This window comes from Canis aureus, chromosome 2 (assembly GCF_053574225.1).
Source record: "Canis aureus isolate CA01 chromosome 2, VMU_Caureus_v.1.0, whole genome shotgun sequence".
NCBI classification, from domain to species: domain Eukaryota; kingdom Metazoa; phylum Chordata; class Mammalia; order Carnivora; family Canidae; genus Canis; species Canis aureus.
Window position 1 is genome coordinate 28,651,563 of NC_135612.1, and position 17,963 is coordinate 28,669,525.

Below are 17,963 nucleotides of genomic sequence, written 5' to 3' on the forward strand. Positions count from 1 at the left end.
AATATATGAGGGAAGCTCATGTTCCACCACCTAAAAGGTCTAATAAAAAAAAATGTCATTTTATGCTGTTCAGTTTTAAATGAAGTCTTTTATATTATTTATTTTATTCAGCACATGATAGAGCTATACAGACTCTTTAAAAATCAAAGGTGAAATTTCTATATACATTAAACCCACAGCATAATCTCTAACTCTGAAATGCTAATATAGGTTTTTAAAATTAGACAAACTAACATCCAGTAAACAGCATTTTATTTTATGACACTCTGTGTTAATACAATAAATATACAAAACTTCCAAACCACTGAAAACATGCAACATTAGAGGGACAGATGGAGAGCATTTATATAGAACCATGACGCTCACTATGATGGCAGCGCAGTATTATTCATTGACAAAATATACAAACATCCCTAGATAAATAATCCAAGTCCCAAATTACAAATCACTGAGCAATCATTTTCCAGTGTTCAAATTTTAGTTTGAAATAAAACAGCCACAACCTAATATATTGCAAACTGAAAAAGGACACGAATGCTTACAACAATGAAGACCATTTCATGACTATGATACTGGGTCATGTTAGTATTAAATATAAAAAATTAACAAATGTCAATCTCTTGCTGGAAAATGTGACCATTTACTATTGTTAGAAGAACAGTGAATATTAAGAATTTAAAATCCCTATGCCTTATCAAACTGTTAGTATTGCCATCATTTTAATGCACATTTATGTTTTTAAAAAACAATTCTCTCATAAGCTTGTATTAACCCAAGAAACTGGATTTTAAAACATCTTCCCCACCCACACACAAAAAGGTACTGTTGGTTTTAATTATTTGCTATTTAACAAAGCCACCTTTGGGGATTTCTGCAAGACAGAGAGAAGCCCTCCTATTCTTGAAGGAAAGTATCTCAGTATTTCTCAAGTCTCTATATTCATTTGTAGTTGAAAGAAAAAAAGAAATGGACTTGAAATATAAATTAATGATGAACATAAGCATTGTATTTTGTGGTTAATGTTTTGAATGTCTGTTAAATACACACTCATAAAGCACACTGTGATAAAACAGATTTTCAGTAAGATTATAGAATCTGAAAAACTTGAACTGGCTTATTTGTTTGAGAAAGTAGGGAGATTATCACTGATCAGAAATATTCATAAAAACAGCTTTAAATTCATATTCTAAATCCTATTTTAATCAGAATAAAGGAAATATCTTCCAAGTATATTACTTCAATATATCCCAACTAAATCAAATGTAAACACTATCTAGATGAACCAAAGCTTCCCTCATAGTGAGAACTCATCATCCCACCCCCAATATGAAATTCATTTATCTCCAGATTTGGGGAAAAGAATGAAAGTGACTTAACCATTTATGTGCCCATTTGATTCTTTTTAGAAAGGATCTGCAGTCTCAAATAATATAATCCAATAGACTATCCTTACTTAAAGTCAAGTTGAAGAAATCACTGATTATTCTGCAATCGTAAATTAGCTAACAACTCCCAAAACATAGTATATAATGACTTTACAAATGTCTTTGGGTCATTTAATCACTATTAAAAATGATTTAAAGTTTCAAACCAAGTATACCTTAAGAATGAAATGCTATGCTGCATAGTAACAATTTTAATGTGGTTATATTTATAATTAATGCGTTTAACTGTATTTGTATTTTCTTGCTGGGTGCAGGTTAAATATTTTTTCTATTGCTGAAAAATTTTAATGTATTCAGTCTGTCTCAAAAATTGAAAGACTGAAGTGCATTAGGGATTCAAGTATATGTGAAACAACAGCGTCTTTTTATTTTTAATTCCACTACAGCTGAGAGGCTAAAAGAAAAATCCCTGAAATACTGTATGTTCTTTTTGGACAAGGAGTTAGTCTAGACTTTAATGCCTCTGTTAAAAATTACACACACACTCCCCAAAAAAGAGCTGCCAAACACAATCTCAATTCAGTTAAAATGAGTAGCCACAAGAATATACCAAAGTTTCCATACAGTAATATTCTACTATGAAACGAATACTGAAAATTAAAAAAAAAAAAAAAACAGTATTATCATCACTATATTCTATTCCATTGATTATCTACCCTTTTTTGGATAATGCACTGCATATTATGTTCTCAAATTGCATCCCAATAAATTTTTATTTAAAAGAAACTATTGCAGAAAACCACTTCTTTGATTCTACCAGCAACTCCCTAATCTTAAAACCATAAGCAGTGCAGAAGCCAAAATACTAATTCTTTTAAGAAATGTGGTGCCCATGCAAGATCAGAGATTGATATCAAAATATCAACTACTCTAAAAAGAAAAAAAGGAACAAAAATAAAAGGATAAATTTACATGATCTACTACAAAATGCACACAGGCTCTTCACTGGTGACTAAAACTGCTAAAAAGCAAGCCAATTTTAACACCCCTAAGTCCCTGATGGCCTATTTCTTCCAATATAAATGTGGAAAACAGAATGAAGTATCATCTTAATGCTCCAATATGTAATCCTTTAAGTCTAAGATTCTTGAAAGAAAGACTGCAGCTAGTACTAAATGCATTTTTAATCATAAGTATCATATTAATTTCAGTGTGTCACCACTGAAATAATTTGCTGAACATTCATCCCCCAAAAAATATGGAGAATATTTATTTAGCATGTGATATTTTTTTCTGCAGGGGGCGCCAAAATATTAAACTGCTAGGTAAATAATAAGACAAGGAAGTTTTTCTGGTTTTAGCCCATGCACAAGTGAACAGGAAATATACATGCCATGTGTACTGTGTTTTGAACATAAAAATATTTATAGAATACAGTAACTGGAGAAAAAGTACAGTCAGAAGATACCAGTGTATTGTTGGAGGGTTCTCTAAATCTGGTTACCCTTGAAAGCATTCTGGGCTGCACTAGTTGCTGCACTTGAAGCTGCATTTGCAGCTGCAGTCTGGACAGTTTTGTTGGACATCACACCTGTTGCAAATTCTTGTTGGGCTTTCTCAAAACTAGCACCTGTTGTGCGGTATAGTCCGTGTACCTATGGAGGCACAAAAAAGTGGGACAAAGTAAGTGGTAATCTATACATTCATTTTCAGCAACTCTTCAATTAATCTCAATTTTACGCAGAGATAAAATAGACTGTAGCCATGATTCCTAAGGTCAAGAACATCAGCCATGACACCAGTACACAATCTTGTATTTAAATATTTTCCTAACAAAGACACTTCCATTTTATCTCCAAAGCACAAGAGATACTTATGTTTATGCTAAACCAACTGTAAAAACTTCTTAACCAAAAGCAAAAGGCTATGTTTCCTGCTGTTCCTACTTATTTATTACAGAGAATGGTTTAAATATAAGAAGAGATATTCAGACTTTGATATATTAATTGACTACCTTAGACAATTCGGAGAGAATAATACCTTATCTATTTCTATGTTGGCTACATATAAACCACTAACCTTATTATAATCAAATGCTATCATTTTATCATTTAATGTACCAAATACTATTTATATTCTTAGAGATGCTGCTGCTATCCTCTCTCACTCCATATACCATTTTACTTTTTGTGTATGGTCAAGTCCTAAAGGATTTACAAAGGAAAAGTTTTGGGAACTGTCAACCCATACTGATTTATCACTTAAATCTTTGGGATTTGTTTGCAAGAGCAAGGTTCAAAAATAACTCTATTAGCATAAGTTTCAAGATGCATAAACTATGAAGTGCACCAATACATAACATCAGCCAATTTAATACACATTTGAGAAAAGAAGTAATAAAACAAATTAGATGTTTATTTATTACATGCTTACAAACTTAGGGGGAGGGAGGAAGAGATAGAAAGGGAACTTCTACTACATTTTGATGAGGTCTAAATAAAGTCGGCCTTGAATGCAATCAAAGCAGATCTGGAAGATTGGGACAGTGCACCGAAGTCAGTCTTCTTCCCAGTCCTGTATAGGTAGAGACTGATTACTTGTGGAATAAATATGGAGTAAGGAAAAGTAGAATGTGTCAAAGATTTTTAAGTCAAGCTTGGATACTGGGAAGTTGTTTCAAGAAGACAGAATAGAAAATATAGGTTGGTTTAGAGGGGAAATGAGATGCTAAGTTCTAAATATTCATATATTCCACAAATGTCTACTGGATACCTGCTCTAGACCTGCTACAGCAGGCAGCTGAAGATTTAGTCTGGAGCTCAACGGAGGAATGGGCAGGAAACGGACTTGAAAAGCAATGGCACAGCAATGGTAGCTGCAACTCTAACATAAATGAAATGGTCCATGGAGGAAAAAAAAAGGGTCAAGTACCAAAGACTGTTAAGATACCAGTATTTAAGAGATACCCACAACAACAAGGAATAATTAAAAGAGAAACGGGAAAAGCCAGAGACTTTTCACAGATGCCTAGGGAAGAAAGCCACATTAAGGAATGAAGAGCTGCCCAGGGTGAAGATAAAAATACTCCAACAGCCCTGATTTCTTCTAACACAGTGGCGAAAGCAAATGTCATTTTATAGTGGAACAAAGTGTAAAAAGGGTCAGGGAGAGGAAGAGAGTGCTAACAAGTACACTTTAGGTAAACCCTAAAGTTCTATTCTTCTAGTACTAGAGCCCTATCATAATTTAATTCTTTTAATACTTTGAGACAATGATGAGAAAATGACTTTTTCACATGTTGGTTAACTGAACATTAAAATGTAATGCATAGTCTCACAAAGCAGGTAGGCAAAATAAAGGTAGGTGTGTACACAGTACTCAATAGTACAAATCTATATAGACTCAGAGAGCCACCTAGAGGGAAAAGATTACATATGTATTCAGTGCATAATGCTCAAATACTGTATGAAACCCATTAGATCCATGTGAAAAGAATGATTCTTTGATCAGTGCTCCAACATGACAGGCTAATTTTAAGTATCACTATCTTGAAAAGCCCATCATTTCCCTGCTGTGTTTCAGAGTGGTATCTATTGATAGCTCATATTCCTTATGAAATCAAGGACAAAGCTTTACAATAAAATATTACAATTTTTAAAAAGTAGACAGCTTAAATACTTGCTATCTCTTCCAGTTATAAATATTGCATTAACCTAAATATTTTGTTCTAGGAGCAACAACAGAAAGAACACTAGATTTGGTATCTACTTACTCTACTTTCTACCCAGCTGGTCACCACTCGAAACCTCAAGTTTAGAACACCTGGGTGGCTCAGTCAGTCGGGCATCTGCCTTTGGCTTGGGTCATGATCACAGAGTCCCAGGATTAAAACCCCAGGGCTCCTCACTCACCAAGGAGTCTGCTTCTCCCTCTGATCCTCCCCACTCTCATGTTCTCTCTTTCACTGTTTCTCTCTCAAATTAATAAATCTTAAAAAAAAAAAAAAAAAAAAACCTCAAGTTTACTTCCCCTGAAACAAGTATTTGTTGCCCTGTCTCGCAGAGTTTTTCTAAGGATCAAATGAGAATTATGTAAATATTTAATATGTAAAATGTAATAAAAATTAAAATTAATTTTTTAAAAACTGTAGAAGTGTCACAGCCAAGATACAGCTCCAGAAGGAATCTTGCTTTCTTAATGTATCTTCAAAAATATATCAGTGTATACTGTGCTGTTATATGACACAAAAATTATATACTATATACTATGGAAAGTAAAGAACCATGGTACAGTACTTAAACAAAATAATCCCAAACATGTATTTCCATTAAAGCTTAAAGAATACAATTTCAAGAAATGATGCTTTTATTAGTATAAGATGCCTGTTATACCAAAATTATTTTAACTTTTTTAAAACTGGGGAAAAAAACAAAGATGAATTTTTGAAATTTCGATTTTTGAGGTTTTTTTTTTTTTTTGATTTTTGAATTTTTTAAAAAAAACTTATGGATCTCTTAGCCTAACATTTTCAATTAAACATTTCCTATAAGCCATCTGTGAACTGTCTATAGATCTGGGTCAGATACCTCTTCTGTAACCTCCTGATTAATACTCTAGTTTCACACTATTGAAATCCCACTCATCTTTTAAGGCCTATCTCATATACTGCTGTCCTCTTTCTGCCTGACCAAGTTGTGGCTCTCCCTATTGTGAGCACCTCCAATACCTTGTACATCTTTTATGGATATATACCATGCTTTTTTCATTTGTAGGGTTTGTAGGTATACATTTCCACTCATTGTTATATCCCATTAGATAGACATAGTAACTTGCTAAGGTACCTGTCTTGCTCTGTCCCAGAGCATGCAACTCTTATATATATATATTTTTTTTAACTCTTTTTAAATTTAATTTTATTTATTTATTCATGAGAGACAGATAGAGAGGCAGAGACACAGGCAGAGGGAGAAGCAGGCTCCATGCAGGGAGCCCAACACAGGACTCGATCCCGGGTCTCCCAGGTCAGGCCCTGGGCTAAAGGTGGCACTAAACCACTGAGCCACCTGGGCTGCCCGAGCATGCAACTTTTGATCTTGGGATCACGAGTTCAAGCTCCATACTGGGTGTAGAGCTTACTTTAAAACAACAACAATAGGGCATAGTGACTTGTTGTAGAAGCCACTATATAATTAATTGTTTATCTATTAGGGACTTTTTCCTTTTTTTTTTTTTTTTGATCCCTGGGATATCTGGGTGGCTCAGCGGTTTAGCGCCTGCCTTCAGCCCAGCGCGTGATCCTGGAGACGTCGGGCTCCCTGCATGGAGCCTGCTTCTCCCTCTGCCTGCGTCTCTGCCTTTCTTCCTCTCTGTGTCTCTCATGAATAAATAAGTAAAATTTAAAAAAAAATTTTTTTTTGAACCCTGCTTGGGATCCATTCCATATATACATATATTTTTATTCAGTGAGCCCAATGTGGGACTCGATCCCGGGTCTCCAGGATCATGCCCTGGGCTGAAGGTAGGTACTAAACCACTGAGCCACCCGGGCTGCCCTCTATTAGGGATTAAACAAATGGCCCAAATGCTCTAGCAGACTGTATCTGTGTAACAAAGTAAATTGCTTAGTTTATAATTACTTTACAGGTTGTTTTAAAAGTGAACATAACCAGGGAACTTTAAACTGACACCAATAGATAGGATCATTCAGGCAGAAAATCAATCAATCAATCAAGGAAGGAGTGGCTTTGAAGGACACATTAGGCTAAATGGACTTAATAGACATACACAGAACACCACATCAAAAACAGCAGAACACACATTCTTTTAAACTACACATGGAACACTGTCCAGGACAGATCACATACTAAGCCATTAAACTCCATAAATTTAAGAAGACTAAAATTACATTGAGTATCTTTCCTGACCACAATGATATTAAACTAAAATCAATTACAAGGAAAAAACTAGACAAAAACACAAATACAAAGAGGCTAAACAACAGGTTACCAAACAACCAATGGGCCAACAAAGGCATCAAAGAGGGGAAATAAATACATTTGGACAAATGAAAATGGAAACCCGTCCAAAATCTTTGAGACAAAGCAAAAGACGACCTCAGAAAAAAGTTTAAAGCAATATGAGCAACCTCCAGGAAACTAGAATAATCTCAAACAATCTAACCTTACACCTAAAGGTACTAAAAACCAACCAAACAACACCCACTGTAAGTAGAAGCAAAGACATAATAAAAATCATAATGGAAATAGACAAAGTAGAGACAAAAACAGAAAAAAAAATTAATGAAACTAAAAACCAGTTCTTTTAAAAGATAAACAAAATTGATAGATAAATCTTTACAGATACATCAAGCAAAAAAAAGAGGACTCAAAATCCGAAATAAAAAAGGACAAATTATATCCAACACTACAGAAATACAAAGGATTACAAGAGACTACTATGAAAAATTATATATCAACAAACTGGACAACCCAGATGAAATGGATAAATTCCTAAAAACATACAAACCTTCCAAGACTAAATCAGGAATAAACAGAAAATCTGAACAGACTAAGTACTAGTAACGAAACTGAATCAATAACACAAAAAACTCCCAACGAACAAAAGTTGAGGACTGGGTGGCTTCACTGGTGAGTTTTACCAAACATTTAAAGAACAGCTAATTAATACCTATTCTTCTCAAACTAGTCCAAAAGATTGAGGAGAAGAAATGCTTCCACATTCATTCTATGAGGCCAGCATTACTCATTTAGTATCCCAAATCAAAGACACTGAAAAAGGAAAGGGAGAAAGGAAAGGAGAAAGGAAAGGAGAAAGGAAAGGAAACAGGAAAGGAAAGGAAAAAGGAAAGGAAAGGAAAAAGGAAGGGAAAGGAAAGGAAAAAGGAAAGGGAAGGAAAAAGGGAAGGGAAGGAAAAAGGGAAGGGAAGGAAAAAGGGAAGGGGAGGAAAAAGGGAAGGGGAGGAAAAAGGGAAGGGAAGGAAAAAGGGAAGAGAAGGAAAAAGGGAAGGGAAGGAAAAAGGGAAGGGAAGGGAGAAAGAGAAAGGAAGAAAGAGAAAGGAAGAGAGAGAGAAAGAATGAAAGAGGGAAAGAAGAAAGGAAAGAAAGAAAGAAAGAAAGAAAGAAAATTAATTAATTAATTAATTCCAGGCCAATATCCCTGATGAACACATATGCAACAATCCTCAAAATAATTAGCAAACCAAATTCAACAATACATTTAAAGGATTATTCACCATGATCAAGTGAGATTTATTCTAGAGATGAAACATGGTTCAAGGTCTTCAAATCAATCAACATGATACACCAGATTAGCAAAATGAATGATTAAGAATCACATCATCATCTCAATAGATGTAGAAAAATCACTTCACAAAATTCAGCTTCATGATAAAAACTCTCAACAAAGTGGGTAAAGAGAAAGCATACTTCAACATGATAAAGTCCATATATGACAAACCCTCAGCTAACATACTCAGTGATGAAAAAGTGAAAGCTTTTCCTCTAAGATGAGGAACAAGACAAGAATGTCCACTCCTGCCTTTTTTTATTCAACATGGTACTGAAAGTCTTAGTCACAAAAATCAGACAAGGGAAAAAAAAAGGCATCCACATCAGTAAGGAAGAAATTAACTCTGTCACTATTCACAGATAACATGATAATATTCCTAAAGATTCCGTCAAAAAAACTGAATTCGGTAAAGTTGCAAGACGGAAAATTAATATACAGAAATCTATACACTAACAATAAACTAGAAGAAAGAGAATTATGAAAGTAATCCATTTACAAATACATCAAAAAAAGAAGAAGAAATACATAGGAATAAACTTAACCAAGGAAGTAAAAGACCCATATAATAAAAACTATAAAACACTGATGAAATGAACTGATTATGATACAAACTAATGGAAAGATATATCATGCTCATGGAGTCAAAGAATATTGTTAAAATACTCAAACTTTCCAAAGTAATTTACAGATTTAATGCAATCTCAGAATTTTTCAGAAAACTAGAATAATCCTAAAATTTATACAGAACCACAAAAGACCCCAAATAGCCAAAGCAATCTTGACAAAGAACAACAAAGCCAAGAGTATCACAATTCCAGATTCAAGCTCTACTACAAACCTATGGTAATCAAAACAGTACAATACTGGCACAAAGAGAGACACACAGAATAATGGAACATCATACAGAGCCTAGAAATAAACCCATTCTTATACGCTTAATTAATCTGTGACAAAGGTTAAGAATATACAGGGAGGGAAAGACCTTCTCTTCAATAAATGGTACTGGGAAAACTGGACAGCTATATACATAAGAATGAAACTGGACCATACATAAAAATAAATTCAAAATAGATTAAACACATAATGTAAGACTTGAAGCCATAAAACTCCTAAAAGAAAACATAGGCAGTAAACTCTTGGACATTAATTTTAGCTATATTTTTTTGGATATATCTCCTCATACAAGTGTAACAAAAGCAAAAACAAACAACTGGGACTACATCAAACTAAAAAGCTTTTTGCCAGTGAAGGAAACCATCAACAAAATGAAAAGGTAATACATACTGAATGGGAGAAGATATGTGCAAGTGATACAAATGATAAGAGACTAATATCCAAAATATATAAAGAATCAATACAACTTAAAAAACCAAATAACAGGGATCCCTGGGTGGCGCAGCGGTTTGGCGCCTGCCTTTGGCCCAAGGTGCTATCCTGGAGACCCGGGATCGAATCCCACGTCGGGCTCCCGGTGCATGGAGCCTGCTTCTCCCTCTGCCTATGTCTCTGCCTGCCTCTCTCTCTCTCTCTCTCTCTCTATCATAAATAAATAAAAATTTAAAAAAAACCAAATAACAATTAAAAAATGGGAAGAACTTGAATAGACATTTTCCCAAAGACAACATACAAATAGCCAACAGCTATGTGAAAAGATGTTCAATATCACTAATCGTCAGGGAAATGCAAATCAAAACCACAATGAGATACCACTTCACACCAGTCAAAATGGCTATCCTCAAAAAGACAAGACATAACAAGTGTTCGCAAAAATGTGGGGAAAAGGGAACCTTCCTGCGCTGTTGGTAGGCATGTAAACTGGTATAGCAACTACGGAAAACAGTATGGAGATTCCTCAAAAAACTAAAAATAGAAGTACCGTATGATACTGACAGTCATTCCACTTCTGGTTGTTTACCCCAAAATTTGAAAAGATATATGCATGCCTATGTTTGTTGCATATTATTTACAATAGCCAAGATATAAAAGAAATCTAAGTATCTGCTGATAAATGAATAAAGATGTGAGATATATATATATATAAAAACACAATGTAATATTACTCAGTCAAGAGAAGATTGCAATCTTGCCATTTTCAACAACATGGATGAACCCAGAAGGTATTATGCTAAATGAATTAAGTCAGAGAAAGACAAATGCCATATGATTTCACTTACATGCAGAATCTAAAAAACAAAATACATGAGCAAACAACAAAAAAAAAACAGAGACTCATAAATACAGAGAACAAATTGATGGTTGCTGGGGTCCTGGGAGAGGTGGTACAGAAGTGAAAGGATGGGCAAAATACATGAAGGGGATTAAGGGTACAAATTTCCAGTCACAAAATAAGTATGTGTAACTTTGTATGCTGACAGAGGGTAACGATACTTATCATGGAAAGTACTTCATAATATTTACCTTTTTTAAAAAAAGACTTTATTTATTTATTTATTCATGAGAGACACGGAGAGAGAGAGAGGCAGAGACACAGGCAAAGGGAAAAGCAGGCTCCATGCAGAGACCCCGATGCAGGACTCAATCCCACCGGGGACTCCAGGATCACGCCCTGGGCCAAAGGCAGGAGCTTAACCGCTGAGCCACCCAGGGATCTCCATGGAAGATAATCTTAAGTAGGCATCACATCCAGTTCGGAGCCCAGTGTGGGGGGCTCAAACTCACAACCCTGAAAATCATGACCTAAGCCAAAATCAAGAGTTCAGTATTTAACCAACTGAGCCACCCAGGAGCCCCCTAATGTTTACAAATGTCAAATCACTATTTGTACACCTGAAACGAATATAATACTGTATGTCAACTATAATTCAGTTAATAAAAAGTAAAAAGTATTTAGAACAAAAATTTTTAATGTCCTCAACATACTGTTTAAAAATATGACTATGCCTATTTATATTTATTTATATTTATAAATATTTATTATATTAATTTATATTTATTTCATTGATTATAAGTTTCAATGTTGAGTGCTCTCTCTTCTTTATGATTTAAGTATATATTAATATATATGATTTTATACAGATGATTAGATATAAATAACTGTAATGAGTAAGTTTAGAAGATAGTATAATCTATTTGTGAAAACTGAATTTTTATGTAATCATATGTACCATATTGAAGTAATTTCAGTTTTGGAAAAAAACTAAAAATTAAAAGTGATCATAGTATATTTCACACCTACTAGGATGGTATGAAATATACTATGGAAAATATAGCATATGTTTCCATAGTATATTGGAAAATATACTATATAAAATATATAAATATAGTAAAATATAGTATATTGCTATATTGCTGATTGGGATGCAAAACAGTATGGCCACTGTAGAAAGGTTTGGTAGTTTCTCAAAAAACTAAACATAGAATTACCATTTGACTACCAAGCAATTCGTCTTAAGTATATACCCAAAAGAATTCAAAGCAAAGGGACTAGCACAGGTTCTTGTACACCAATATTCAGCGTAGCATTATTTACAATAGCCAAAAGGTAGAAACAACCCAAGTACACATCCACAGATTAATAAAAGCAATATAATATATACGTGCAGAATATTTAGCTATAAAAAAGAGTGAAATTATGATACATACAACATGGATGAACCCTAAAAACTTTATGCTAAGTGAAATAATCCAGACACAAAAGGAAAATATCCAAAAATTCCACTTATATGGAATATCTATAATAGGCAAATTCATTGGGGGCAGAAAGTAGATTAGAGCTTGCCAAGCAGTGTGTAGGGGGAAATGGAGGGCTATTGCTATATGACTGCAAAGTGCTGCTTGGCATGATAAAGTTTGGGAAATAATGGTTACAGTTACATAACAGAGTGAATATAATTAATGCCACTGAATTGTATACTTAAAGATGATTAAAATGGCAAATTTTATATATATTTTGCCACAATTTGAAAAAATAATGTAATATCAAAAACAATGAACTGCGTGCTTAAAATGGATAAATTACATATGATTATCACTCAACATAAGTTGTTAAAAATGAACATATAAAGATTAGATAAAAATGTGTACAGCATTATAAATACTACCAGAGCTAACAAATTTGAACATGCCTAAGTAAAGATGATTTACAATAATTTAGACATACTAATCTTCATTTGGGATGTATTAAGTAAGCTTAGTACTTACAGAAAATAACAAAATAAAAGTAGGGGGCAGTCAGAAAAAAATGAACATACTAAGAATACCACTTGAGGACAGGGTATAAAATACTTGCTCAGAGTGTCAATTTTTCTAGGGTCTCAAAAATATTACTGTACCTACTGTGTGTCCTCTGAATGAAGAAAACAAGCATGTGGACCCACATTTAATGCAGGCAATGTGAATCATATGAAATTGATTCATAATCAGGAAAATTTGTAGTGCTGGATGATTCAGAGAAAGAGATCGAGAGACAAAGTAAGCATACTATTTGTGACTATAAAAAAAAAGTTACTCGCATCCTGTCCCAGATCCAAATAAAGCAGAAAGAAAGAAAGAAAGAAAGAAAGAAAGAAAGAAAGAAAGAAAGAAAGAAAGAAAGAAAGAAAGAAAGAAAGAAAGAAAGGTTTTCAAAGAAAGTGAAAGTATCACTTTCAATCTAAAGAAGACTATTACCCAAATATAAGAGGATATGTTCACAAAGCATTACTACAAAACACCAATTTAACTAATCAATGAGACTTGTCATTATTCTGGTTCATACACCCAAGTTCTGTACTCTCACACAAAAGTATTTCCAGAATGGATATGCTGTCATTTTCAAAAAATTTCAATCACTTAAGGAAACTTGTTTTTTTAAAAAGTGAAATCAGTTTTTTTCTTTTTTTTAAGATTGTATTTATCTATTTGAGAGAGGGATTGAGAGACACAGGGACAGTGAAGAGAGAAAGCACAAGTAGGGGCAGGGGCAGGGGCAGGGGCAGAGGAGGAAGTCAACTCAGCTGGGATCACAAGAGCCGAAAGCAGATGCTTAACTGACTGATGTACCCAGGTGCCCCTGAAATAAGTTTTCTTCTAAAATTCTCTTGCAATGCTTAAAAAACTACGTTATTAATTACTTTATTACTGTGAACACAAATGTCTATGAACAGTTTTTAAATTTAATGGGAAAAATAATCATTCAAAAGTAAGTCAGGGCAGCCCCGGTGACTCAGTGGTTTAGCGCCACCTTTGGCCCAGGGCCTGACCCTGGAGACCTAGGATAGAGTCCCATGTCGGGCTCCCTGCATGGAGCTCGCTTCTCCCTCTGCCTGTGTCTCTGCCTGCCTCTCTCTCTCTCTCTCTGTCATGAGTAAATGAATAAAATCTTTAAAAAACGAAAGTCCTAAAAAGGAATACAAATTATGTATCATCTGTCTCTTCCATACTAAGTTATTCTGACTCCTATACCAGTACCAACTAAAAGAAAGAAATTTTTGGATTCCTCTGGTATGATCCATTGAAAATACTTCCCCCTTAGTCCAAAATTTACTCAATTCTATTTGTTTACTATAAAAAGAAGACCTTAAAAAAAAAAAAAAAAACTTTTAGAAACAACCTAAGTGAAAGCTTAAGAAATCTATCTGCGAAAGGCAAGAGCTGAACTGTTCCCTTATCTGTGAAGAAATAGATATTCTTGGATTTCAATTTTCCAAATTTCATTCATAAAGTGACACTAGGAGGAAACAGAGATACACCATAGCATTTACTGGGCACTTTATATAGCAATGATTACTTACTCAATTATGCAAGGCTTCAGAATGCCAAAAGAATTCTTAAAATTGTATTCATTATAATTTAAATAAATATATACCACCGAGCATGTTTAGCTGGGCTGGAGACACAGAGTAGTCTAAAAACATGTGATAATATTCTAGAGGCAAGAAGTGTGCATTTGGGAACTTTTGGAGGGCATTAACTGTTTATGAAGAGCCTGACCCCTAGTGGTTAGCAACTATGGCTACATACACACAGAGGAAAGCCAGTTTTAAGCAAGCGTAGAAAAAGAAAATTAAAAATTAGACATTTTTACTGGATCTCAATTTCTATCCACAGTAAGAGAAATCCTTGACACTACAAGTATGAGATGTGAGCCAAAATTATATTTGAGCCTATATTATCCCCATGAATTTTACTTCATAAAATCATACAGAAAATCATCTCATCTAAATTCCTATTTCACTAGAATATGAGATTCAGAGAAGCTCAGGGACTTGTGTTGCATTGACCAACAGTGAACACATATAAAAGTAGTTAACTGGTAACTTCTTCAATTATGGGGCAAAATAATAAATAATAATAATAATAATAATAATAATAATAATAATAATAATGTCAACCAAAGTGGAGTATGCTGCACAATTCCCATATTAATATATTTATTTGGGAAGCAATCGTATTTCTTTTGAAAGCCCTGGCATACAATCAGCACAACTAAAAATTTTCCTTTAATGGGCTGGATCTTAAAGAATTAAGTATTGGGGGCAAAGCTACTGGTCAAAGACTTTGGAGTGCTGCACATAGCAGCTGCAGAATAAACACTTTCTCCACACTCAGACTGTATTAATCGTCTGTGCCACATACTCCACCATCGCCACTGGTTAAAATTCCCTCCACATTCTTTCCTCAGCAGATGTGCAGTGTGTTCTAACCTGGTCTCACTACCTTAACCCACTTTCTAGGCTTCATTTACATCAAGAAGTCATTACTTTCCAAGTCTAGAAATCCTGCCTAAAGCTCTTTCCTTTGCTCCCAACTTAAATATCCAAAGCTTACCATGTGTTTATACTTTGGTGCCCCAATGTTATTTTAAACCCTCTGGATTCAATGTTGAAAATAAATTGATGGGCAGCCCGGGTGTCTCAGCGGTTTAGCGCCGCCTTCCACCCAGGGCCTGATCCTGGAGACCTGGAATTGAGTCCCACGTCAGGCTCCCTGCATAAAGCCTGCTTCTCCCTTTGCCTGTGTCTCTGCCCCTCTGTGTGTGTGTGTGTGTGTGTGTGTGTGTGTGTGTGTGTGTGTCTCATGAATAAATAAAATCTTAAAAAAAAAAAAGAAAAGAAATTGATGCCCATATATCTCCTAAATACATAAAATATTTATGTATTTATATAGACTTCCACCCAATGTGGAACTTGAACTCATGACCCTGTAAGAGTCACATGCCCTAACAACTGAATCAGACAGGTGCCCTGATGCCCATATATCTTTCCTTCTTCTTGTACTCTCTTCCTGAATGACCCACCATCGAAAAAGCCTTCGTGTCTTCCTTGAGTCTTCCCTCAACCTACACTTCCAGGCCCAGGTCCAATCAATCACTAACTGCTCATTTTCCCTTGACTATAGTCAAGGGAAGTATCCCTTGAAGTATCACACTGCCACTTCATTAGTTCTGGCCACCACCATGACTCACCGACTTCCTACCTTGTCTCCCAGGCTTCTTTTCTTCCAGTACCATATATCCTGCCCCACAAATGCCAAATCTATTTGAGAATAGTCTTTCTAGAAATTGAGGAAGACACAAAGAGATGGAAAAATATTCCATGCTCATGGATTGGAAGAATTAATATTGTGAAAATGTCAATGCTACCCAGGGAAATTTACACATTTAAAGCAATCCCTATTGAAATACCATGGACTTTCTTCAGAGAGTTGGAATAAATCATCTTAAGATTTGTGTGGAATCAGAAAAGACCCCGAATAGCCAGGGGAATATTAATAAAGAAAACCAGAGCTGGGGGCATCACAATGCCAGATTTCAGGTTGTACTACAAAGCCGTGGTCATCAAGATAATGTGGTACTGGCACAAAAACAGACACATAGATCAATGGAACAGAATAGAGAACCCAGAAATGGACCCTCAACTCTATGATCAATTAATATTCGACAAAGCAGGAAAGACTATCCACTGGAAAAAGGTCAGTCTCTTCAATAAATGGTGCTGGGAAAATTGGACAGCCACATGCAGAAGAATGAAACTAGACCATTCTCTTACACCACACACAAAGATAAACTCAAAATGGATGAAAGCTCTAAATGTGAGACAAGAATCCATCAAAATCCTAGAGAAGAACACAGGCAACAGCCTTTTTGACCCTGGCCACAGCAACTTCTTGCAAGATACATCTAGGAAGGCAAGGGAAACAAAAGCAAAAATGAATTATTGGGACTTCATCAAGATCAAAAGCTTCTGCACAGCAAAAGAAACAGTCAACAAACCTAAAAGACAACCTACAGAATGGGAGAAGATACTTGCAAATGATCTATCAGATAAAGGGCTAGTATCCAAGATCTATAAAGAACTTATGAAACTCAACAGCAAAGAAACAAACAATCCAATCATGAAATGGGCAGAAGACATGAACAGAAATCTCACAGAGGAAGACACAGACATGGCCAACAAGCACATGAGAAAATGCTCCGCATCACTGGCCATCAGGGAAATACAAATCAAAACCACAATGAGATCCCACCTCACACCAGTGAGAAGGGTGAAAATTAACAAGGCAGGAAACAACAACTGTTGGAGAGGATGTGGAGAAAGGGGAACACTCTTGAACTGTTGGTGGGAATGTGAACTGCTACAGCCACTCTGGAAAACTGTGTGTAGGTTCCTCAAAGAGTTAAAAATTGAACTGTCCTACGACCCAGCAATTGCACTGCTGGGGATTTACCCCAAAGATATAGATGCAGTGAAATGGCAGGACACCCGCACCCCAATGTTTATAGCAGCAATGTCCACAATAGCCAAACTGTGGAAGGAGCCTCGGTGTCCATCGACAGATGAATGGATAAAGTAGATGTGGTCTATATATACAATGGAATATTACTCAGCCATCAGAAACAACAAATACCCACCCACTATTTGCTTCGACGTGGATGGACCTGGAGGGTATTATGCTGAGTGAAGTAAGTCAATCGGAGAAGGACAAACATTGTATGGTCTCATTAATTTATATTAATTATATAAAAAATAGTGAAAGGGATTAAAAGGGAAAGGAGAGAAAATGAGTGGGAAATATCAGAGAGGGAGACAGAACATGAGAGACTCCTAACTCTGGGAAACAAACAAGGGGTAGTGGAAAGCAAGGCAGGCGGGGGGATGGGGTGACTGGGTGATGGGCACCGAGGGGAGCAACTGATGAGATGAGCACTGGGTGTTATGCTATATGTTGACAAATGGAACTCCCAATAAAAATATATACAAAGAAAGAGAGAGAGAGAGAGAGAGAGAGAGAGAATAGTCTTTCTAAAACTCGAATTGATCAGTTCCATTA

At 35.2% G+C, this 17,963-nt stretch overlaps 1 protein-coding gene across 3 annotated transcripts in view; it reads right to left on the reverse strand.

Moving 5' to 3' along the window:
* Positions 1–235: 235 nt before the first annotated feature.
* Positions 236–17,963, reverse strand: part of SCAMP1 (secretory carrier membrane protein 1) — a 120,406-nt gene continuing 102,678 nt past the window's right edge. For all 3 annotated transcript variants that reach the window (XM_077867228.1, XM_077867226.1, XM_077867221.1), the window contains one exon: positions 236–3,040. In XM_077867228.1, coding sequence (XP_077723354.1) covers positions 2,876–3,040 — 165 coding nt within the window. In that variant the 3' untranslated portion in view covers positions 236–2,875. The remainder of the gene's footprint in view (positions 3,041–17,963) is intronic.